This window comes from Ochotona curzoniae, unplaced genomic scaffold (assembly GCF_017591425.1).
Source record: "Ochotona curzoniae isolate NIBS_2020 unplaced genomic scaffold, NIBS_Ocur_1.0 scaffold_3835, whole genome shotgun sequence".
NCBI lineage: Eukaryota > Metazoa > Chordata > Mammalia > Lagomorpha > Ochotonidae > Ochotona > Ochotona curzoniae.
In genome coordinates this window covers 3,763,807-3,789,468 of record NW_024467114.1, presented here as the reverse complement: position 1 = coordinate 3,789,468, position 25,662 = coordinate 3,763,807, and the positions used below count along the sequence as shown (strand labels likewise).

Genomic DNA, 25,662 nt, shown 5'->3' with positions numbered 1-25,662 from the left:
TGTTCCTGGTATATTTATGATCACCTCTTCAAAATTTGAAACAGTTAAATGAGAACTATTTCCTGAATAGAACTACTCATCGAGTTCTTCAGAACATTTCATCTTATCCCCCTGTCACTGGCAAGACCCTTTCTATCAACCAGGAAAAAGGGGCAGGCCCAGAGCACATTGTGTTGCGTGGCCCCTCCAGAAAGCGCGTTTTCTTTTGCCAGAGGAAGCAAATGGTGGGCACTAGAACACCTGCTCTTGTTTCCACGGCTTTGAAAACCTGTAGTACCGGTTCTGGCCTCCACATGGAGCTAGTGTTATGTCCTGGGGCTGAATGAGCAGCGAACTCAATGAACTGCACAAATTACTCCGGTAATAATAAAACAGCAATTTCAAATGGAAAGACCCTGTGCCTCAAATGTAGTCTCCCGCAAAACCCGATGTGCTACAACAGTGCTGCCAAATCATGTGAAAATCGCACAAGGCTGAGCAAGGGTGACAGAACACCCTCTGCTTCACCCTTGGATCCAACCTCCCATTCTGGCCTCCCTGTCTTCTCTCTCTTTCATGTCAGGTTGTTTGGAGTCGTGGTAAGGGAAGGAAGTCCTTGGGGGCAGAGGGGCTTCAGAGGACTTCTGCCAGTTTTTTTCCTTTGGTCATTGTGATTCCTTTGAACTTTAAAATTCACTTGCAAAGCCAACATGTGATTTATTTTGGATATTCTGACTTTCTGTCATAGTCTTCGCAACTTTAAGACTGGTATTTGTTTCCATTTATTTTAATGCAAAACAGGTATGTTCATTGAGCTTGATGGCAGCTTTATGTGATGTGTAAAGTTTTATATCCATCTGCCAACTCTATGACGATTGAAGACACTATAAAACATTACAAAAGTGTTGGTCTTTTTGCTTAGTCTCCTGCCAACTGTCCAATGGATAATTGCCGTCACTTTGTCTAAGTTCTTGCCTGTCCACAGTGGGACACAACTGCTGGCCTCACTTTGTGCTTACATATTGACAATTCATCTTCTGCAAAGTGAACAATGAAAGAAGGACTCCAAGTAACTAATAGGGAGAAATTCATATTTTTTTAAATCTCTAAATATCTTTAAGCACATAAAAATTGGCTTGCAAATAATATACACTCGATGAATATCGATTAAATAAATCACTCCATGCCAGCCGGTTTAGAATTGGTGTTATCAGTGGTAGCGCAAAAATAATAGAGAAAAGGAAAGAGCACTTACAAACTGAAATCAAGAAAAATCAAAAAGTAATGACATGGAATTATCACCTCCCTTCCTTTGTTCTTCCTTAGTTTCCTTTTTTAAGCAACTCAGAAGCTGACCTTGAAGAAATAGAAATGAGCTCACTTATTTCCAGGAAGAAAAAGGTGCGGGTGGTCTTAGAAGAGTGTGGAATGAGATGAAAGAACTCAGGACAGATGCTCCTGCACCATTATTTACAGCCTTTCCTGCTGGTCTCATCCTGAGGCCGTGTCTTAAGTGGACAGAGCACAGACAGTTGTCCTTAGTTGTGGTACATCAGTGGCAGAATTGTTTGAAAATTGTGGAATCTTTTGGATGAAATGATACAAACATCAGTAACTATTTGTAAGTGATTTATTACCCTTAAATTCTTTCTTGGAAACTTCTTTCTGCTCTTGTAACCATAACTAGAAACATGAGAGTATCCACATCGCTCGCTCTGTGTGTGTGTGTATTTCCAAAAGAATAGCCATTGTTACCTGAGAGTTTTTTAAATTATATATTTAGCATTTTGCTTACCTTAAGAATGTATCATTTTATAATTTTGTCCACTATTAGTTCCAGTGTTATGTCTGAACACCAAGCTAAGAAGTTTAATTGATACCCTCACAGACTAGGTTAATTGCTACGATGTATGCCGCTGGTCACTCAGTAACCTGAAATCACCTGACCAGATGTGCTGTGACACCTGACACTTGCTGAAATAGCACCTTTGTCTGATGCCTTCAGCCTTCAGGCTGATTGTTGATTGTACCACCTGCCTTTGAACGGTTTTTATTTTCTTTAAGGATTTTGATTAGAGGGATGTTCCTGCTGCTGAACTGTTCGGGAGAGCTGTTATGCAATCTTGCCTGAACAGCATTTTCCAATAAAACAAGGGCAATGGTTGGATCACAATGGTTGGAAGTGCCAGATCTGGGTCTCCTCTCACACAGGCTTCCTAGCACCCTGGCACTGACACCTAGCTTCTCCTGTTCAGGTGGCAGCTCTGACACACTGGTGCTTTCTGGGTCTTACTGGATTATAGATGGACAAACTCACCTAGTGTCTTGCAGATTAAAAAAATAAAACTACTCAAAAAACAGTAACCATGAAATTTTTTTTTATCCCATGAAAGTAAAATTGGCTTGAAGTGCAGTGCTAGGCATTAGGAAGCACTAGAAATGGATTACAAAGAGTTCACCATCAGTACCAACTGCACTCACCAATGTAAGTCACCAAACACATGAGAGGAAGCAGTTATACTGGGGAACTGTCTGTTACATTTGAAATTTGGAGCTCTGCCTGTTTAAAGGAATTCTCCATAACCATAGAGAAAGGTATGAAGAACTCTCCCGGGGTCTACAAGTTCAGGTATTTTCAGGATGAATGGCTCATGTAACTATTTCACATTGCCATGGGAGATCAGTCTATTAAAACCACCACATGTATTTCCATAGGGACACTGGTTCGAGTCCTGGATTCTCTACTTCCAACCCAGCTCCCTGCTAATGTGCCACAGAAAGCAGCGGAAGAGGACCCGAGTGCCTGGGCTCCTGCAGACCCAAGGGAGACCCAGGTGAAGTTCCTGGCTTCAACACAGGCCACTGAGTCAACCAGCATATTGAAGATCTCTCTTTTCTTTGTCTCTTCCTTTTGAGTAACTCTCTCAAAAACAAATTAACTTTAAAAAATAGAAAAACCTAGTTCCTTGGTTCAAAATGCTGCTCCACTTCTCTTTTCATTATCAGGGACCTATAGGAACAAGAGAATAAACATAATATCAGCCAGAAACCAAAAATTGAAAGTTAAAAAAATTTTTTTTTTACTCACATTTTATGAGCAGTGCTTTATGTGTAGGGTTGTGGGGGGAAGTTTGTGCATTTATTTCTGTTTGTTTTTAGAGTTGGTGGTCAAACTAGGGGGGAAAAGTTTAGTTTCCTAAACTGTTAGCTATACAAATGATGACATGAGAATGGCACCTGTCAGTTCTTTCAAGGCAGGTGAGCAGACCAGATCCTGGCACATATCCACGGGAGGGAAACCATGCCCTAGGGCCGTCTCAGTAGCTCAGCACCAGGAGGAGGCTCGTCATCCAAGTGTCCTCAGCTGCTTGAATCTCTGGGTGGGAGAAACAGCCCAGCAGCCACTTCTCAGAAATCCCCTGATGCCACACATCCAAGGAGCATAACCAAGAAAAGCAGCCGCAGTCTTGGCCATGAACCCTGGCAGCAGCCACAGCTGCCCACCCTGACGGGATCCATGCCCGTGCTCCCAGTGGGGGACCATCAACCCAGCAGGGCCGGAGGGCATACATGCAGGATCTGGGACGCCTGATGCCATGACTCCTGCATAGAAAGGGTCCCTTTGGTTCTCCAGGGTCTACCAGCACTGCTCCTGCAATGCTCTGGCCCACAAATGGTTTCAATTACAAGATTTTGTGATAGAGTTCTAGCTCATGAACCTATAAACAGCTTTGATTATGTCATTTTGCGCCGCATGCTCAGTTGGAAGAGTTAAGAGAATTTCAACTCCCTACTCCATCTCTTACAAGACCTTCACAATTTCAGCTTTAGTGACAGGCAGGAGGGCATCCCTCCCTACTGCAGGTACAATGATGCTGCCAACCACACGCCCAAGAACATAGCAAGTGGGTAAAGTGTATGTGTGTATAGGTGTAGGAAGGAGGAGGCTATGTTTGTTGTGGTAGAAATAAATAAAACAGTTTAATATAAAGGGTCTGCTTCCTGCTCCTAGGACATCTGCTGCAACTCTGTTCTATTTTCTAGAATAATTGTCCCTGCACAAGAACCCAAGGTTCTTTTGTATTGTGACCCCATCATTTCAACATGAATCCTCCTGCTTGCCTACAGGAAGGGCCTGGGAAAGACAGAAGCATTTCTTACAAGTGTATATCTCACTGTCTCAGTCCAAACGGGATATATGTCACTTCTGCTCATGTTGCTTTGGCCAGACTTGGTCAAAAAGCTTCACCTAACTGCCCAAGGCCTGGGAAGTGGAGTCTCCCATATTCTCAGGGATGCTGTTGAAGGTGTTGGCAAATACTGAGTTTAGCAGGTCTGTTTGAAGTGGTGAGGGAGAAGCTTTCACAATTTCTGTTTGGTTTCACACATACTTGAAAACTCAGCACTGCATCAGGCCTGTGAAGTCATGTAAATGTTATGTTAATTTAAGTTGGACTCTTCACTGCAGGTACAACGCTACATAACTAAAAATGAATGTTGCAAACAGATGTCTAATGTCTGGATAACAGTATCCAAATGAATCTCCACCAAACTCAAAATTTAGCATGTAAGTTTTTAGGCAAATGGAGAAAAGCAGGTGAAGTACAGGAATCCCCTCTCAACCAGTGCCAGGATTTATTAGCAGGTAGTCATGGACCAACCCGTAATAGGATCGCTCTAAAGGTAGTTGCTCTTGTGTTACCATCAGGAACCAGTGACAGAACCTGCAATGTGCGAGCAACCAGCACCTGGTGAATACTCATGGCTGTTTCAGATGCTCTTCTTACAAGAGTGTAAGACTGGCAAAGGCGAAAGATTTTGGAAGGAGACCCTGCACATGGCAAGCAATGCCTCCAGGATTGCCATTCCTCATCCCACCAAGTTTTCCAGGCTGGCTCCTCCCAAATCAATGACTGCGATGTCCCTGGATGTGGGTTCCAAGTGCAGGGCTTTCAGCTGGCTACAACTGCACTCAGTGTTGCTGGAAGTCAGGTTTGTGCTTCATTCCCAGTTACACGTTTCCCAAGACTTTGTCTGCAGAGTCATGTCATTTCCATGGCTGATGTGATTCGTCCACAAGATCTTGGCCAGCCTGGAATTAATTGATGATGATTAATTTTGATTTTACCCATAAATATGGGTGATATGTTGCATGATGCCCTGGTCCTGAGATTTCTCTTGTTTCATGATATGAATGATGAATTTGGTCTCAAAGACTCTTTATTCCTACATGAGTCACAAAAGCCACACAGAGAATAATTCTGGACGCTTGGTTTTCTGAGTAGTCATTTTTCGGCATCATCCTGAGTTTCCTACAGGATAGAGAAGTTCAAGGGGCTGACCCTGATGACTGACCAGTCATCAAAGCACGTTACACTGGCCTGTCTTTCCAAATAGCATGACTGTACTCCGCAGGCTGACACATGAAACCGCAGTTGTTACATTTATAGCATTGGTCCCAACATTGACTTTTAATCCTGCCAAGCGGTGTAGCCTCGTGTTGCTCAGATGTGCCATAGAGCCAGGCCAGGCGCAGCACACTCTTCTGTGGAGTTTCAGTTTATGCAAGAACTATTTGTAACCGCGGGGATAAGCAGCCCTCATCGTTCCTGAAAGCCGCTTCAAGATCACCCATGTCATGTTGCCGTGTACACTCTCCCTGTGCAGTGCATGTGAGAGGCTCTGCAGGGACAGTACTTCACACTCTCCTGCCCCTCGGTGGGTTGGCTTTTTAAAACATGCACCTTACCACAGAGACCACCCCAGGGTGAAAGTCCCTAAGTACTCGATGCTGTTTGGCTGTTTAATAGTGTTTAGAGTTTGCTATCGACTTAAGTGTAGTATCCAGCGACATTCACATCTCATAATACACTGTGCTGAACAGGAATGTATCATACTGAGAAAAATGACTAAAGCATGCAAGTACATTCGATGATACATAAAATGCAAACTACAGGGGTGACTTACTTTCTGTCTTTGCCATGGGATTCTCAGAAAGCGTCCTGAGCCATCACCAACTGAAACGCCGGAATCGCTCTCACGTGTTTACCAATAAACCCTCAACTACCAAGTGAGAACATCCATCAGGGTTTCTGGCTATCTTAGGATAACACCATTCACGCCAACAGCTCCGGAATGTTTGGCTTGGCGTTTGAGATGGAACGGAAAGCTGAAGGGGTTAAGCATGTTGACACAAACACACGGGGGGTGGGGGAGAGCTGCCAGCTAGGACATGACACACCCCATGTTCCCGCCTAGGGGACAACCATCCCCCGAAATTTAACTATACCTAAGTAAACTGGTGACCTGAGCCAACCGTTTCGTGCTGGCGCGTCCAGGAGATGCGCAATCGGGGCCGCGACAGTTGTGTGCAAGGGGCCCTAGAAGCACTCTACCCACGACGACCCCGTCCCCCTTCCAAAGCTGAAAAGAACGCTGCGGGCGGCACAGCCAGCCCGGCTCGCGGTGGTGGGGAGGGCGAGCGGCAGGGGCGCAGTGAAAAGCCCCCACTTGGGCCCGCGGGATTGGAAATAGATGACCACATTTTGGAAACCAAGTTGTCTGTCTCCAAGGAGCCAGCCTGCGGGGCGGCCATCGCTACACCCTCCGTGGCGCCGCCCCGCGCCCCGCGGCACCTTCCTCGGCGCGGCCCGGGCGTCCCCGCCCTGCAAGGTGGGGCGGGCGCGGCCGGGCGGGCGGAGGCTGCAAGCGCGGCACGTGGACCGCCGCGCCTCCGGGAGGCGAGGAGCGCTCCACCCCGCCTGAACTTCGCGGTGCTGCCGGGCGCTGACAGACGGCGCCCTGCCGGGGACCGCAGCTCCACAGAGAACTGCTCAGCTCGCTTTTAATTAGCGAAGCGCGGCGGGGAAAAGGTGACTGGGAACTCGCTGGCGGGCAAGTCGGTGCAGGAGCCGGTTCCAGAGCCCCGGGAGGGCGGTGCGAGCGCACGGGCGCACGCGCGCGGGGGGCTTCTGGTCCCGGCGGCTGGAACGCTCGGCTTCTTCCAGGGCCAGCCAGCACAGGACGCGGATCCTGTGGTTGCCCCTCCTGGGAAAGTCCTTCTGCTCCCGACGGATCAACAACTGTCCCGAGGCGGGAGCGCTTCTCTGCATCCAAGCAGCCTAGCCAGTGGCACTTAGGAACCGAGCCTTCTGGTGACCCAGCCTCCCGCCGCGACGCCCGCAGCCTAGTCCGGAGAAGGGGAAAGCTCGCACCTGCCCGGCCGAGCGTCTCGGCTCGGCTGGCGCGCCGGGCGGCAATGGCCCGGGCTGCGCGCATCCTCGCCTGTCTCCTCACGGGTCACCTGCTGGGACTGTGGACCGGCGGCCACACGGCAGATACCGCGTACCCCCGGCTGCGTTTGTCACATAAAGGTCAGTGCCTTTCCAGATTCTTCTAGTTAAAGCATAATGAAACCGTTTGAACCAGGTGTGTTGCAGTTATCAAAGACCTTTAAAAATACACCGGAAAAAATTTGAGTGCCAAATTCTCCTAAAGATTCTTGCATGCTTGCCTGCTCTGGAAATAGTGCAAATCGCATACTCCCTTAGAGATGTTTTTTCCCCTTTGGTCTTGTAAATGTTGATTTTATACACAAGAAGTTCTCTGCTGCTGGATGCAAGGAAAGCAGCAGGTTGCCAGCGGGGTGCCCGCACTGAGTTAGCAGTCGGTGTTTGAACAGTGAATCTGTTATTACCGAGACAAGCTGGTTGGGAGGGCTTCAGAAATAGAGGTGCAGTGTGCTTGTGTTCTTGTTTTGGTTTGGTTTTCAAAGTGGGAATGAGAGGAAGAGACAAATCCCTTTCTCCTGAGAGAACTGACTGCCTGGCCGTGATGACAAGTCACCACCATGTAATTAGGATGACTAATTAATATAAATTAGCTTGCCGGTTGCATGAATTATTACTTTTTTTCACGCAGAGCTTACTGGCAGTGCTCGTAAACTGACTTATCTTGATTACTGTCTTAGTGGTCTTTCACATCTGTTCTTTTTGCATGTAAATTCATGTTGCTTTACTGCAGACCTGTGTCATAGAGTGCTTTCAATATTTCATTCTGCTCTTACGCCTGAGAAAGCAACATCACACTCATAAATAAATAATCAAAAGAGTTTGCATCAGGAGCCATAGGAACCAGTCAGGAATAGGTTTGGCGATTCCTCCAGGAAACAAACAAGCTCAGAGAAAGTGACTTTGCTGACCTAGAAGAAAAGTGGAATAAATTATCAGGAAAGCCAGTTGGATTGTCACCCATCATTGAGAGAGCCAACAGGTGCAATGGTGTGGATTAGATGAGAAAAAAATCTATTTCAGCTGTGAAAGCAGCTCAGTCACCCCTCCCCCACACTGTAGGCAGGAGTTTGGGCTTTCTAGATTATTTGGAATATTTGCCACCCAATGAAAACAGCCAGGGAGTCCCCCTGCCCTTCCCCCAGATCTCTGTGTTGCAATGACTTTCTTGGACAACCATCGGTTCAAGGCTCATTGCAGGCATTTCTCCTTTTAAGAATAAACTTGGAACACTAGTCTACCGCAGTCTCCTCCATCACAGCCCAGTGGACGACACACATGGAGGAGACACGTTGGCTCTGAACTTGTAGAATATTTGAAATACAGCACACACCATCAGCTGGGCTCTCGTTTCCAAAGATGGGCCGCAGTATTGCAATCTGCCTGGTTCCAGGACGTTAAGAGAAAAATCCACCAAGATGTAAAACTTTGATGTGATGGAGTGGGAACAAAAAGGCATGCCAGAAAAACAGAAAGCATTATTTAATCATTTACCTCCTGCAGACCAGGGGATGTGGTGCCAGTGGAAGCCAGCTACTGTTACCAGGACGTTGTGCCTGGTGTTCCTCTTTGGGAGTGCTTGGTTTCGGTCTCACTGTCGTTGTGGTTTTCAAGGTGGTGCGGTTGAATATTTCTCAGGACAGCATATTATCTGTGGGATGGTTACAAGGTGGCACCATGTCTGATAGTGTTGCTATGTGCCTGCAGGATCTTATGAGTTGTGCCACTGATGCAGGAATAGAAGTGCTGGCATCTCTGGGGATCCTGGACTGCAGGTGCCTACATGATTTCCCTTTTGGCTTTCAGTTTAATAGAACCAACTGAAATGCCCAACATTATGCTTTCATGGGAAGATAGCGTAGTGTTAGCTAAAATGAGAATAGCCTCAGCTGTGTGATTTACGTAGCACGGTCAGCAGAGGCCACCTGCCTAACTGTCCCACAGGTGAGTCACAAACCAACAGCGGTGTGAATCTAGATGTATGCAGGCCCCCAACACATGGGAACAACTGTGGCCTGCCTGCACCCTGGGCTCAGGGGACATCTTGGGCATACTCCAAAGCAAGAAGGCACGTAGTTCAAACAATCTGCTGTCCTACGTGACTTCAGAAGGGGAGAATTTAGAGTCCTGGGTGAATGTAGATAATTAATACAAGAAGTGAGTGTGTTGTCTTTCAGAATAGGAGGCAGCAGGTAGGGTGTGTGTATGCGTTCATGTCTGTCCTGTGCAACGGGGCTCTGCTCTCCCAGCAAAGAAATCCAGTGTGCTCCCTGGAGGTTTCATCCTGGGGTTCTGTGTCAGATGCAAGACTGGCAGTTACTTCCCTTAGGGGAGGAGGAAAGACAAAGAACATCCAGGACTGCACTGGGGGTCATGAGTCCTTGGTGGCTCTTCCTTAGGAAACAAGCAATGTGAGTACAGTAGCAGAAGTACGTACAGGAAAAAAGTGGCCAGAGACGTGTCCGTTTTCTTTCTCATCCATTCCCCTGCATTCCTGGAAATCTCATGTTTTGGACTAGAGCTAGAGAAGAAGCCATTCCAGGGAAAGAGAAGAGGAGTGCAGTAGGGCAGTGAAGTGGGAACGTGGACTAGGATGCACAGAATCTGCAGACAACTCTCCCACTGCTGTCTTCCTTGGCACCAATTCGGAATTCCACCTGCCTCTTACTGAAGCCCTGCCCCATCCCAACATGATGAAAATATGCTCATTTAGGGCCAACCATGTGGCTCAAAGGACTAGGACCCAGCTGATGACTCACCTTATAGTGCTAGGATCCTGTATGGGCACTGGTTTGTGTTCTGGATGCTCCAGTTCACATCCAGCTCCCTGCTTGTGGCCTGAGAAAGCAGTGGGTGAGACTCAAAGCTTTGGGCCCCTGCATGGAAGACCTAGAAGAAGCTCCTGGCTCCAGGCTTCAGATCGGCTCAGCTCTGGCCATTGCAGTCATTTGGGAAGTGAACCAGCAAATGAGAGAGCTTTCTCCTCTGTCTCTCCTTGTCTCCATAAATCTTTCAAATTAAAATAAATTTAAAAATTTTTAAATTATGTTTGTTGCTATAATACTTGTGCTCTGCAGGTACAAAATAAGTTAGAGCTGCAAGTTAAAATGTAGAAAAGATCAAAATGTCAAAATGCTAGAATTTCCCACTCCGTAAGAATTTTCAGTCATGATTTGTGCTGAGGTTAAATTTATCAGGGAAATATTTGAGAGGATATGCATGCTAGTATAGATAGTTTAAAATAAAGAAAGTTATTTGTCTTGTAAGAAAATACATAAATGCCTATGGGAGGATGTTTTGTTAGTGGTTAGGACACTGAGTGGGAAAGCTACATCCCAAAGCAGCGTGGCCAGTTTTCAGCCTGGCTCCATTCCCAAATCTAATTACCCTGGGAGGCCTTGGCAGTGACTCAAGCCGGTGGGTCCTTGCCACCCACTCGGGAAACCTGAATTGAGGGCCCAGCCCCCAGCTCTGGCCTGGCCCCTGGCACAGGCCCAGCTCTTACAGGCTTTGGGGAAGTGAACCAGTGAATGGGAGTGCTCGCTCTCTCGCTCTCTCCTTCCCCTCCCCTACCTCTTCCCTCCTCTCTTTACCTCCCCTCCCCTCCCCTTCCCTTCATTCTTCTCCCTTTCTCTAAACTATAGAACTGTCACCAAGGAAAGTGATGAAGGGAGGAGAGCCTGGTGGGCTGTCCCCTTCACTCTGCTGACTGCCCTGTCATCCAGATCTTTCAGTGAGGTTCCAGGGGAGACAAAAATTACCTTCCTGATCATGGAACCCAAAGGAGAGAAAGCAAGTGAGCCACGATTCATGTCCAAGAAGAAATCAGTGAACATGGAGAGCCCCCAGTGCAGCCGAGGGAGCTGGGCAAATGGAGAAGAGCTCTGAGCCCCAGCCATGGGGGAGGGAGGTGCAAAAGCAAGGAGAGACCACTGGAGCCAAGGAGCCTCTCCTGGGCTATTTGGGGAAGAGATGGCTTAGGAAAGGCATCGATTCTGCAGAGGAGCATGCCTAAAATATGTTGACATTATCATTGTAGATTTAAGCATTGAATATATATTCATATAGAGTCTGCTGTAGTGAGTGTTAATTAGTATGCCTCTATTTAAGTATTTAATAGATCTTTGTGTAGACAACCAAATGGAACATATCTCTGCATGCAGTTGGTGATCTAGAATTTTTATATTATTGATTCCAGAGTCCTGCTATAAATTGAGAGTGTTAGAGGAAGTGTGTCCTCCAGAAAGAAAAGCTCCTGGAAAGGCATGAATTTAAATTGCAATGAGCACTAGGATCACACTAGGATAGAAGACAGAAGTTGGTCATAAATAGCATAAAAATGTATAGTTTATCCTGATAGACTGTATCACTCCCAAGCCTGTCTCCCATGTGACCTTTAGTTGTAACTGAGAAGACGATTACATCAGCTGTGCATGTTCCAATGGTTTTTGCTGTAAAAGTTTACACATAGCCATTTGTGACACATAGCCACCCAATACCACACATTTTAGAATTTTTCCACTTATAAGGAGGAAAAGAATGAGTTCTAGAAGAGAACGGTGCTAAATAGTAGTCTCAACTGGTCATTTTGGAAGCTGGTGGTATTTATTTTAGACACAGAGCAAATAAAACTGCTGCAGTGACTAACCCACTCTATCATGACCCAGCTCATGGCTTTGGCTCTTTAGCCAGTAAGCAGGCGTGAATCAATGGTGCTATTAGTTACACATCCCTGTGTGCTGATAAGTTAAAACTGGTCATGAGACATGACTCATCAACAGAATGCTTCAATAGGACCCAGGAGTAAATATCAGCCCACAGGCCCAAAACCAGGAAGAGCCTGCGCGAGTTCGGAGGTGGGTTTCCCGACAGTCTGGATTAGAAATACATCACTGGTTAAGATATGAGCAATGGCGATTTGACTTGTTGAGGTTGACACAAAACATGCGTTCTGTGTAGGAACTCCACATGAGGATTGTAGAAGGCCATTTCTGGTATTTCTGTGTCTCCTATTGACAGGTATAGCCTCTGCTTTGCACCTAGGTATGCGAAAACTCCTGAATGGTTCTGTGAGTTATTTAATTCTAATCTAGATGTTGCCTATTACATTACACTGGTAAATAATTATTCCCTCCAAGAGAAATAGGGCGAGGAGGAGGGCATTTGGGGGAGTGGGTCAGTTCCTCTTGGGACACCCATGTCCCAAACCAGGGTGCTTGGGTTCAAGTCCCAGCTCTGTTTCTAATGCCAGCTTCTTGCTGATGTGCACCCTGGGGGGTAGCAGAGGATGGCCCAAGTACCTAGGTTCCTGCCACCCAGGTAGGAATGAGAAGAATGCCCACGCCATGTTTAAACCAATGGCTGCCTCTTCTGATGCTGAAAGAGCTTTCTATATGCAGGTATGTGGCCATTCAAGAGCAGGCGCCTCAGTGGAGTTGATCACAACCCTTTCCCTGTGGTGCCCAAGGGAGTGGACTGCTCAATAAGTCTCCAGCCTGCCTAGTTCTAATGTTTACTTCATGAGATTCCCCTGATGTGGCCCATTGCCCTCCTAATGTCGCCTCCATGTCTAGTACAGAAAAATGAAAGGGAAATCCATCGACTTGCCTGATTTCTCATGCTCTGAAGTGTATTTCCGCCTCTGTCCCTTTTTAGTTGAACTCAGCCATTAGCACCGTCTGCTCCAGGCCTGAGCTCCTTGCCTCAGCTCCTCGCCTCAGCATGGTGACCCGGGGCAGCAGGGTAGGTCTGTGTATTGTCATACACTCTGCATTGTGCTGTCAGGGGCCAGAAAAGCTGGGCTTCAGGTGAGACCCACCTGACTTGGCTCTAGCTCCTGTTGGGAGCAAGTCACTTCAGATGCTTCAGATGAATTTTCTCATCTGTTGTAGCATACACAGACTATACAGAATTCTGGAAGGATCCATGCCCATTAAGGTGGCAGACCACTCAGCCCTCAGGGACATGCCCTTTACGGGGGCAGACCACTCAGCCCTTATTAAGCTTTACATGCTCGTGAGTGACCCGGGCAGACTCAGACTCAGTGAGACTTGGGCTGTGTGGCTTCCTTATTTTTTTTTTAATTGTCCAAGCAGCCATGAGTTAATTATTAACTTATCACTCAAAATGTGGGAAGGCACTTCTGGAGGTTTTGAGCTTACACACAGATTTTGAAAAGGAAGATCTTTCATGAAAGTAAGCTCTTACTAGAATAGATGTCTTGAAGAGACAAAGGATGTTGGTGGTCCTCCCGTTTGTGGCTTTATCCTAGAATGATGTTGTTTATCACCTAAGGAAAGTTGAGATTTGATCAGATGGCACCTTGGAAACAAAGGTCCAAATCCGTAAAATAAACAGGCACAGACAATGGTGATGTCAGCTGGGCCTTGTGAGGCACAATGGGGCCACTGCAACCAAACCCAGACGTGCTCCCTGGCCTCCAGGCACTCCTACTCAGCAGGTGGTGTTTGCTCTGAAAGTGAAAGAAAGCCCTCTACTGTGCCTCTCCCTGGGAGGGAGCAGGTAGCAGGCCTGGCGTCCAGACCCCAGTGAGCAGGTATTTGAACAAAACCATTACCAAGAGCTCAGAGGAGAGTTACTGACTTTCTCAGAGGAGAGTCTAATGGTGTGGGATGAGAAGGAACACCAAGCAAGCTGGGGCATCCTGAGAAGCTACTTAGGGCTTCTTTAGGAAAACATGCATGAGGAGGAGTGCTGGGGTTCCCTGTCTGGTCATTTCTTGCCCCCGAGTCCTGGAGTGAGTGATGCAGTGCAGGTAAGAGATGGCTTCCTTCCCCATCAGGCACATTTCCTCCCCTGAACCAGGATTCTCCTTCTGAATCTGCACTTGTGTGCACTTGCTGTTCTAGGGCTATCACCCCGCCTCTCTCTCATCAGTGCCTTTTCCCACTATGCCTCCACCTCACTGGAGACAGCTCCAGCTCTCCTCTCTCCTGCTTCTCCCCAGCAGCTTCTCCAGACACACACTTATTTGTCCTCCATCTAGACCCAACAGTGGAAAGAAACCACGTCAGTAACAAAGGATGTGTATTTATTACCTGGTCCTCAGCTTACCGGTTCCCTAGTACAACAGTAAGAAAACATGCATTCAGAATTGGTTGAAATCCAGGGACTTAGGAAATATTGATGAAACCAGACAGTGCGACCAATGCTGTCAGACACCTTGGGACTGTGGCATCCGTGGACAGCAGTCAGGGCACTGGAGCAGCGGACCGAGTCTGTTGCTAAGCTGAAGTTACATGTGAGCTAGGAGGTTGTAATGGAAATGTGCTTTGTCTATGTAGTTGAGGTTCATCTTCTGGTAGTTTGGAGGCACGCTCAGGGAAACCAGGATAAAAGCCAGGGAACAGAACAAGGAGACAGCCTCCCTACGAATGGGTCTCAGTGGTGACTTCAAGTCACAAAACCAGCTGCAGAACCCAAGCAAGACAGCATCCCTGAGCATGGGCACTGGGGCAGGGGCCAGAGGTAGTCTGCATCTGTGCTTACCAACTCCTTCCTGAGAAGCCACAGGAACTGCAGGGGCTTTGGGTTCTGGGTGAGGTTCCCTGTGGGCCTGGAGCCAGATGGAGCATGTCCTCGCAGTGCTGCGGAGAGCTGCTCCTCCCCCATTGCTCTTTTCCTAAGACGGAGTTGAATCTTCCATTGTGGCCCATGGGATGTTCCAGGTCCAGCCTAATTCTAGAAATGTAGACTTCTTTCTTTACCTTCCCAGGGCAACCTGTGTGTCTGATTTCTTCAAAACGATTTTTGGAGTTTTGTCAGGAGGCAGCATGTTGCAGTAGAAAGAATTTGGACTTCAATTCTCGAGTTTAAATCAAACCCCAGGTTTGAACCTACAGTATACTGCATTTGGTGCTTCTCTCTGCTTGTGCCGTCATGGAACTTTCTCCAGACCCTGCCTCGCTTTGCCTCCATTCCCATAGTTACAGAGATGTGTAAACAGTATCTCAGGATCATTGTAGGAAAAAAATTAAGTGTGTCACAACTTAGACACATGCCTTGGTGTTGTTCATTTATGTAACTATTCTAATTTCCTTAAGATCAAGGAGTGGTTTCCTGAGGTCCCTGTGGACAGGATAAAATTAATCCTCTAGGTAATTTTTTAAAAGAATTTATTTCACATGGAAGTCAGAATTAGAGAAAAGTAAGGTCTTACATCTGTTTGTTCACTCCCCAAATGGCTGTTACAGCCAGAGCTGGACCTATCCAAAGCATGGAATCAGAATTTTCTTCTGGATCTTCCACATGCGTTCAGAGGCTAAGGACCTGGGCCATCCTTTATTGCTTTCCCAGGCCACAAGCAGGAAGCTGAATCAGAAGTGGAGCAGCTGGGACACAAATCAGCACCCAAGTGGGATGCTGGCACCACAGGTGGAGGATTAGCCAGAAATGCCATTGCCCCAACCCCTCTTCCAGTAATTTCCAAGTCCTGTAACTACTGCCTGGGTGTTGGCCCTCCGCTGCTGTCCTGTAACACTGCTGAAGCTGGTTTCCATGTGAGCACTGCTGTGACAGTGCTGCTCTCCACATCGTCTTCATCAGGTCTGTCGCCTAAGCTGTGTCATCTATTCACACGTCCACCTCACATATACTTGGACTCATCTGACCATGACACCATTCTAATCCAGTGTCTTTCCAATCACTATGATTTGTATGGATTATGGGTCTCAATTTGGCATATGTTAAATATGTTTCATGATTATTGACAGGATCAAATGTGGCATATCAATCTAGGGTTGAGCTGTGAGACCATCTGATGTTGGCCGGTTGTGGAAAAGTATTTTTGCAAGATTTTTAAAAAAATTAAAAAAGCTCCTAGAGGGAGGTTTTCTTGGGCTTGGTGACAGTGAGCTGTCACGCATCCTTCACAGCCTGACCGCCCTCCTGGATGTCTCACACCCTCCTTCCCTGTGTCACACCTTGATCCCTCCTGGACTTGGTGATGTTAGGATGTCACGTACCCTTTATCCTCTGGCTACACGCCCTGATGACCTGCGCCTGTGACGTGGGATGTCATGCATGCTTTGTCCCTGTGTCACACAGCTTGATCCCTCCTGATCCCTTGTTAGGTCATCTCATACCGTCCTGCCCTTTGTTTCTCACCCTGAGGTCTCCCTCGGGGACTTAGGAGCTTCCTTCCCTATCTTGTTAGGACAGATTTGTGGATTTGGTCATTCACTTGTTCCAGGAAGATTTGCTGAGCTTCATCAGGGCTTGAAGTAGTGAGCATCAGGCTTTGATTTTAAGAATGAAAATCACAATATTATGAATGTAGTATGGTAGTCTAATTCAGTCCTGGGGTTGTGCCGGGTTCTTAGGTAAAAACATAAGGATATCTGAGGACCCGGCATGATGGCTTAATTGGCTAATCCTCCCCCTTTAAATATGAGGATCCCATATGAGCTCCGACCGGTTCATGTCCCGATTGCTCCCTGCTTGTGACCTGGGACAGCAGCAGAGGATGGCACACAATCTTGGCACACTGCAACCACATGAGACCTAGAAGAAGCTCCTGGCTTTGGATCAGCTCAGCTCTGGCTGTTGCAGTCACTTGAGGAATGAACCAGCAGATGGAAGACCTTCCTCTCTGTCTCTGCTTCTCTCTGTAAATCTACTTTTTCAATAAAAACAAACATTTTTTAAAAAGAAACTTAAAAAGATCTGGGCAAACCATGGGCTTTAGTTAATAATAATGTATATTATTGGCTCATTAATGGGGAAAAATTCACCATGTTCCTAATAGGAAAACTGAGTCTGGGAATATAGGAGCTCCCTGTAGTAATGCCACAACTTTTCTGTGTATAAATTACTATCCCAAAATAAAAACTTTAACACACACACCTTAATCCAACCCTGTTGCCAAGAGGCATAGGCTCTAGTTGTAATTCTTTTTGTTTTGAACAATATTCAAAACAAAGCTTTTTAGCACGCTGCCTGTGAAGCAGGGCGCAGGGCCTGACAGGAGATGCAGAGCCTGAGATGAGTAGGAGGGCTGGAGCAGGAAGGTCTGTGCAAGCCCGCGACGTGCCTTGCGCCATCCCTGCCGGGCCCTGCAGTCTTCCCGCCGCGTGGAATGCCCTGAATCTACCCAGAAACAGAATTTCCTTGGCCACCTAATTACCCTAGTGCCATTGTGATCATACGTCTGTTGCATGAACGAGGACTGCTCATTGTCTTTGTACTAAATTGCATAACCCCATTTCTCCACGGCTCTTGAGAATTCTCATTTTCTTTGTATGAGTAATATATGGGGACTACAAGTTTAAACGTGGACTTTGGAATTTTTGAAGGCAGTTACGTTGCATTTTATTGTCTGAATTCTTAGACGCTAATGAAATATAAGTATGTCATATGTTTTCATCTCTTGCGTTTATTGAGTGTAATTACTATAGCTATTCACACTTGTATTGGCAATCCCAATTCCTTTGTTTGATACCACAACAAGTACGTTCTGATGAGAGAAAGTAGAAAAATGATGGGATTGGAAGAGCATTGGCAAGGCAGGAAAAAGGCAGGAAAAACGGGCCCCAGCTCAAAACATTAGGCCTTCATTTAACTGCAGGCCGGTCTTCTACTGCCAAAGTTCTGAAGGTCAACCAGAAGTGAATTGAAAGCATTCGTAGGAAGGCAGAGGGTAGTGTGAACTCTGGCACGTTCCCGGATGGTGGTCACATGTGACTTGTCTGTCCTTCCTGCTATGCTTCTCCAGCGCCTGGCGGAGCATCTCAGCCTCTGAGATGGAGAGGGCACAGGAGGGGTGCCCGGCGGAAGGCAGAGGGCAGTGACTCACCCCGCACATGGTTCATGAGGACTGCCCTCACTGACCATGCAAGGATGTGCTGGGATTTTTTAGTTCAGTTCTGCAACAGTGTTTTATAAGTAATCCATCATGTTGCTCTGTATTCTTCCTTTAAAGGTATAGTGGTTGGCAGTGATACAATGAGAGAAAAAAAAAAAAAAGAATTGTAAGTTTTAGACTTCTACTTAATTTATTTCTTTTAGCTTATTTCTTATTTCTTAATCCAAGTTATTTTAGACAAGATTTATGAAAAGATGATCTTTTTTATTTTGCTGAATCTAAACCGTAAAAATATTTTTGTCGTATATGCTGTTAATGTACCAAAATTAACCAATAAACCCATAATATATTTAAGGTGATATATCCCTGAAAGTTTTTTTGTACCAGTAAATCAAATGCAGTCTATCATAAACCTGCCACTAACAGACACACACGGAGGTGGCAAAGGCAGAGCCTTCCTAGCGCTCGCGGCGGTGAATGCTCGCGGAAGCAGACGCCCATGGCAGCTGTCCGAGCAAGTACATGGAGAGCAGGCTCACCTCGCTCATTCACAACCAGGAAAAAGCAGATTCTGGGGAAATAATGGAAAATTTAAAAACAAAAATTGCAAGGCAGAGAGAGAGGGGGGAGAGAGAGAAAGCCGGTGAGCTCCTGCCTACTGTGACACCCCACAGCCAGGAGAGAACCCTGCTGAGGTCCCGCAGGTGGGCGGCAGGCTCCGAGGACTGATCTGCTGCCTCCCAGAACTGGAGCACGCGTGGGGTGTGAGCATGGAGTGCCACCCTCCATGCAGTGTCGGCCATCAGGAGAAATACCTGCCCCAAATGAGTCCCTTTGAAAACCATTTTAAAACTGATGAAAATGATACAGCTGATTTTCCCTTATTTCAAGCAAAATGAAACACAAACAAGAAAAAGGAAGGAAGGAAGAGGAAGTGTAGGCGTGACATTCTTACAATATGTGTTACTCACATTGCTGACAAATCCTTTGCCGTTGCTTCAAACGAGTTCTAGAATGCCGAGTTCACTGTCAGTTTAGAGAATGGACCCAATGAGTTAGTCGTACGCTGCAGTAAGTCAAATGTTACAATTTGGACCATTATCTATATCATACATTCCCACTCATGTGGAAAGCAAAACATTTGTTTGTTTGTTTTATCTGGAAAGGAAAGAATTAAAAGGAAAAGGTGGGACTGTGAAATACTGAAATGGGGCCCAGAGGCGTGGCCTAGTGGCTAAAGTCCTCACCCTGAATGCGCCAGGATCCCACATGGGCGCAGGTTCTAATCCCAGCAGTTCCACTTCCCATCTAGTTCCCTGCTTGTGGCCTGGGAAAGCAGTCAAGGACGGCCCAAAGCCTTGTGACCCTGCACCCATTAGGGAGACCTGGAAGAGGCTCTTGGCTTCGGATCGGTGCAGCACCGGCCGTTGTGTTCACTTGGGGAGTGAATCATCGGACGGAGGATCTTCCTCTCTGTCTCTCCTCCTCTCTGTATATCTGACTTTCCAATAAAAACAAATAAATCCTTAAAAAAAAACAAAAAAAGAAATACTGAAATGGATTTCACAATCCACCAAAAATAAAAAAACAGCCTTTGTCACGGCCAGGAGGAGCTGATGCTCACGCCTCTCCCGCACGGCCATCACTCAGCCTGCCTTCGTGTCGCCAACAGAAAATCCCCCGTGATAATATTTAAGTAACTACAGGAGGAAGAAGGATATTATAGTTAATTATGCTTACATTTCACACAATGGAATTACATCTTTGTCGTCACGTTTCTCAGAAGTGAGACAAAAGTTATGTACTGGGCACTGCTTTTAACAGATTTTTTTGCCAAATGTTTTTAACTTGCTCCAAAATGTGTATGCCCAAACTGAAGTCTGACATATTTTAGGATTCTAGGAGAATTTTTCATAACTGGAGGGGCAAAAAGAATTCTCTAAGACTTAGGAATAAAACTGGAGAAAAATGAAGCAAGCCAGTATTGATTCTGGTGAGAAGACCTACGTGCTGATTGTGTGGGAGTCGGCAATCTTCAGCAGCATGGCGGGTGGACTGGACAGGCACGCCCCAGAAGATGTGAGATAAACACACAATCGTAGTGGCAGAATCCATGAGGAGCAGTTAGGCCCAGGGACACACAGCGATGCCTCAGGGACAGCTGGCTCACTACACTGCTAAACGTACAGCCACACACTGTCTTGTTGTAGTTAGACGTGCAGGTGTTCCTCGGTCTGCCCACTCACACCAGCTGCATAGTTAGCACAGTTCTTTGGGTCATCGCTTCACTTTGGAACGGCCAGAATACTGTGAATGGGAACAAGTGAGTATGAAATTGCCATAAGTTGGACTCTGGGTGGAAAACAGCCACCCTTGCCAACCAAGGCGCTGGGGCAGGGACCGGTGCCACCCTGCCAGGCTGCTACTCACAGCTCTGCTGCCTCGCTTCCCCCTGCAAGCCACCAACACATCTCTGTCTTTGCCGGTTGTGTGTGTGTGTGTGTTTTTTTTTTTTGTCTCCTTAACAAACAGGCCCAGCTGCCACTGCAGCCGGTGGCCCACACTCCCCCAGACGGCTCTTACCCAGGATGGAGCCAGAGGAAAGCGTCACAGCTGGGCCTGGCTGACTTTGGCATCTCAATAATTTGGGGTGGGCCCATTCCAAACTTTATAATTCCAGCTAATTTCTTAACTGTTCCTTCAGCTGAACACTGAGCAAAGAGATGGCGGTTTCTCTAAGCTGCTTTCTGCCGCCATGACTCACTTGCACTGGCTACTCAAGACAGGCAGCCTGGTTGGGTTGCATATTCTTGTCCCTGGGTTTTTAAGGCCTGTTTGGAGAACAAACATGACTCAAGCCAGTGGGGGCACGTGGTCTTGAATACGTTGCTTAGTCTTTCTCTGCCTTGGTTAAATGGTAAGGAACGCCTGCCTCCCTGGCTGTACTGAAGCTGAAGTGAAAGAATCGCTAAAGGCATGTCGAGCCTGGTAGCTCATGATTGTAAAGTGTCTGACAGGAAGAAAGTCAGGAGCAGGAGAGGCAGGGAGCGAGCCCTGCAGAAGGGGGGGCGGAGCACTCCTCGCACTTGGGCAGTTAAGACCCACGTGCTGCACGCAACGTTGGAGGTGGCTTGTTCCCACCCCAAGATCCTCTAAGGAGAGAAAGGCTGCGAGTTAGGAAAGCTCGTGTGATTTTGTGCACCAAGGAGGATTTCACTAGCTGTGGGAGTCCAGGTGATTCCTGCGCACCTTGGAATACTCGTGCCCAAGGCATCCAAGCAGGTGGCTGTACACATTTAATCCCTTTGTATCAGTTGCATGTTTGCAGAGTCACTGCCTGGCAAAGGAAGTCCCTACTGTCTTCTCACATTCCCACAGAGAGCAAGGCTGTGCTGGCTGGTCCCAAGTCAGACTTACTGCACCATTTTCATTTCTGTCCTGTAAGGCCACCAGGACATGAATCAGGACAGACCCCTCCCCGCCAGCAGGCCAGGAGGAGACTGCCAGGGCCGGGGTGGTCCTGTCACCAGGGTTGCTGTTTGCTCAAGCCCCTGCGAAGGGCAGGGCAGGTTCCAGCGTCAGAGCCACCTGCCCAATCCCACGACAGCCACAGGCTGAGCCGGTTTTCACTCAATAAAGCCACCTGGGTGCACAGCAGCTGGTTTGACAAACAGGCCAGCCCTGCTTTGGGCATTGAATCGCTGTCTCCCTTCTGGGGCTCCTGTTTGTGGAAGGAAAGCCCTCTTCCACGTGTACTGCTGCCCACCAAGGGCATGAGCTGGGGTGTGGGCATCCTTCCCAGGCCTGTTCTACTCTTGGGGTGGGTCCTTTGCTGATTAGAAATGATAAGACTTGTATTCCTTGTAGAAATTCTTGTATTCCTTTTCATCCAGAGTACACATTTTACATGCTGTCTCTGAAATGTCAGTATTAGAGGAAACTTAGCACTCATTGAAGACCAGATTTGTCGTGAGAGGATATAAAATACACGTTTTTGGCTCTCCCAGGAGATGTAAACCAATAAATAAATGGCACTGATTCCTCTAGGAATGTTATAGAATTACCTGCAGAATTATAGTAAACGCAAGATTAATGTCATGTTATTTGATACAAAGAGACGGAACAGTCTTTCTTCATAGTTAAAATAAACCGGATTTTTAAATGTCTGCCATTTTTTTATTTAAAAAGAATCTGGAATGGTCACCACAACAGAATGGCAGAATTAAAATACCATCATAGTTGTGATTGCTTAATTTTGTAACTTTAATTTTCTGTCATTTTGTAGATTTGCCAGTCTCTCTGGGTATTTGTAGAAAGTCCCGTATTTTTTTTTAAAGTGGCATATGAGTTTTTAGAATCATTTTCCTTTTAACTCTTTGTGAATCAAATAGTCAGCTCCAGAAAAAAAAAAAAATGATTTCTTCTGAATCCGAAAGGAGAAGCCTGTGTTGTACGCAGAGTTCTTTGTGGTCTCTGATTCACTTGGTTCGGTGGTTACCCTCCCCACACGCGGGTGTCCTGCAGGACCAGGTGGTGGGCTGCTCATGCCTCTTCGAAATGTTGAGTCTGCAGGAAACACTAGTCCGAGACTAGCCAAGCATCATCTCACGAGGAGCATCCCTGATGGGCGTGTCTCCCCACAGCCCAGCTTGTGTGCCCATGTTCCGTGGTGGCACACCGTGGCTCACAGGGTCATCGGCATGAACTCACGGGGACACCCACACACTCATGCTGCAGCATCAAGCGCGACCTCTTCAGAAGGAACCCTGGAGTACTTTCTCAGTTGCCGTCGGTGGATTGTCCCCAAGTGTCCCCAAGCATATTTGAGTTTAATGTGTTCCTTCTAAGTTATCTGCATTGATTGAAGAGAGAGAGCCAGTCTTTTGCTACACATTCCATCACATTTCAAATGACAGTCTCATTAGTTTGGTGAAATGGAAAAATAAAAAGCACTTTCCCTTACATTGTACAGACTAAGTCCATTTTTTTTTTCTTTAGGAAATCAAATAATTCTTTAAAGCCAGTAAAAGGCTATGACAGCAAATATAACTGCAGTCTAAATGCACTTAAACATGAAGGGTCCTTTTTTCAAGCAGAAATTTATAAAGCACAACTGTTACTGTCTTTGTCTTCCTGAAGATATTACTTATGTGAAGCAGAGCAACAGGGGTAGAGAGAACTCTTCTGTGCTTTCACTCCCCAAATGGATGCAGCCAGGGCTGAACCAGACCAAAGCCAGGAGCCAGGGGCTCCATCTGGATGTCCCAGGCAGGTGGGCAGTGGAGCCTGCATCTGCTGCTTCCCAGGCAGGTTAGTAGGAAGCTGCATCAGAAACAAGGTAGCTGGTCTGAATCAGCGCCATGGGAGGGGAGGTGGGCACTTTAATCATTGCCTAGCCACTAAGCGAAACACCTGCTCCCTGCCCCCTACCTTCTTTAGGCAAGACTTATTAATTTTATTGTTGCCAGCTTTTGGCGTATGTCCGTTCTGATTTGTGTTTAGTTAGTAAACATGACCCATAAATGTTTCAAGGCAGTAAACAATACTATTTCAGAAAGTAGTGCTTTATGCTCATTGAAGTTTCAATGCAGCATTCTGTGGGTGATATCATAGGATATTGAGGAGATCCTGCACTGCTGACCGGCCCATTCTCCTATCCACGCTCATCTGTTTGGGTTATATAAAATGGGGGTCTCTCAGGACTTGTTAAGTTCAGAATGGATCATTTATTTGACTGTTTTCTGTGTGCTTACTTTAGGAAAACCGACTGAATACCTAAGGTGCCAGGCTACTATTTCTTGGAATTTTGATAAAATGAGAAACGCAGTTTCTGCCACTTATCTACCACTCAGTTTATAGGTTTATCATCTGTCTCTCTTTGTCTATAATGGTAATATATCTCCTTTTCCAACAGCAGGAAAACGCACATTATCTGCCAAAGAAAATCACAGAGGTGAATTTTACCAGCAATTAGGCAGTGTCCAAATGTAAATGAACTTAACCACCAGATTTTGTATATTCCTGTTCCACTGGGAAGGTTACTCTGGGTGTAATATGCACAACTGAGGGTGTGCTGGCTGAGACTCTTCAATATAAGTTTCTACAGGCTTATTAGCAGAATGAAGTACTGATTCAAAATAAAAGGAAGAACTAAAGTCAGCAAAGACGTTTATCACTAGAAGACTGACTGCAAACAGCTATGTGATGACGTTGATAGAAGGTAAAGATTTCCTGGTGTCTGAGAGGCCTGAATTTAAATCTCAACTCTTAATTCCTGACTGTGTCAATTTGTGTTAAGTGCTTAGCCTCAGTCAATTTCACTTTCTCAATTTCAGATGAAACAGCATCTACTTTTTAGTTAAAATCCTGATTCATAGTAGTTGCTCACTTTTGGAGTCGGCACCTGTCTCCTTGAAGCAGAGAGGGGAGGCGATGAGTAAGAAAACTGCTGGAAGATGGTGAACTCTGTTCCCCTCCAAACTCCGGACACTGGTTATAGAAGACAGGTACCTGTGAAATCTGCGAAACAGGTCTCTCCTGAATGCCAGACCTGAGAATCCAAATACTCCCTGAGTGTTTATACTGTTGATCTTATCATAGCCCCCTCAAACTCAGCATGTGGCCCAAAGTCCATGCCTTTTCTCCACGCCCTTCATGCTCTTCCTGTATGCCTGCCACTTACTGATTTGTAGATGCGCTAACCCACCTGGCCCAGCCCCACATGGTGACATGCTAGCAATCTTGACCCTTCTCTTACCAACCTACTGCCAACTCAGCTACCTACTTGGATTCAGGTGCTCATCAGGCCCAATGACATAACGTTCCTCATCTCTTGGGCCCCACGAATGTGTTTGTGACTCGTATGTCTATTGCAGTAGTTTCTTGACAGATCTCATATTACCACCAATGCAGTCTACTCTACAGATTGTAAGCAGAATGATCATTAAAAATGCAAGTCTTACTTGTTTCATTCCCCCAGGTAGCTCTTTAGAGGAAAGACACGTATTACTTTTCAAGCAAAATTCTTGTTGACATGCCATCCCAGGCTTTTCAGGATCTGAGCATTGCTTACAATTCACTTCTTGCTAGCTACCCTCTGAATGGTGGCCACCTGCACTGCTTACCTTCTGGAAGCTCTGGAGAAGGGTTGGGCTCTTCTTGCCTCCAGGCCTTTGTCCTTAGTGCTTCCCGGAATACCTCTTGCTTTTCATGCCTCCTTCACCTGCCCTTTTGCTTCCTGTCTGCACATTTGTATGGCTTGATGTGGCTATGATGGGTCTTTAGCAGTCTTTCTCCTCAGTCACACCTGTAAAGCTCAGGATGCCACACCAGACTCGGATTCACCAGATTCGAGTTATTAGGAGTAGGAGTGATATTTTATTCCTTGGTACAGTATACATACTTCTAACCAATACCTAGTAGAAAGTAGAACCTCAATGAACACATGGTTGGCTGGTCTGTACTATGGCCACCTGGGCTTTCCAGTTCTAGATAAGAGACACATGGGAAAAGCTGTCTTCTCTGGCACAACAGAATCTTTCTCTAGCGATATGGCACTTCAGAATGGGAGGG

The 25,662-nt window shown here is 46.5% G+C and overlaps 1 protein-coding gene across 1 annotated transcript in view; it reads left to right on the top strand.

Annotated features, from left to right (window-relative positions):
• Positions 1 to 7,237: 7,237 nt before the first annotated feature.
• The window catches only part of SEMA3E (semaphorin 3E), a 168,062-nt gene continuing 149,637 nt past the window's right edge, over positions 7,238 to 25,662 (top strand). Inside the window, exon 1 of the mRNA XM_040964788.1 lies at positions 7,238 to 7,352. Within this exon, the coding sequence (XP_040820722.1) occupies positions 7,238 to 7,352 (115 nt within the window). The remainder of the gene's footprint in view (positions 7,353 to 25,662) is intronic.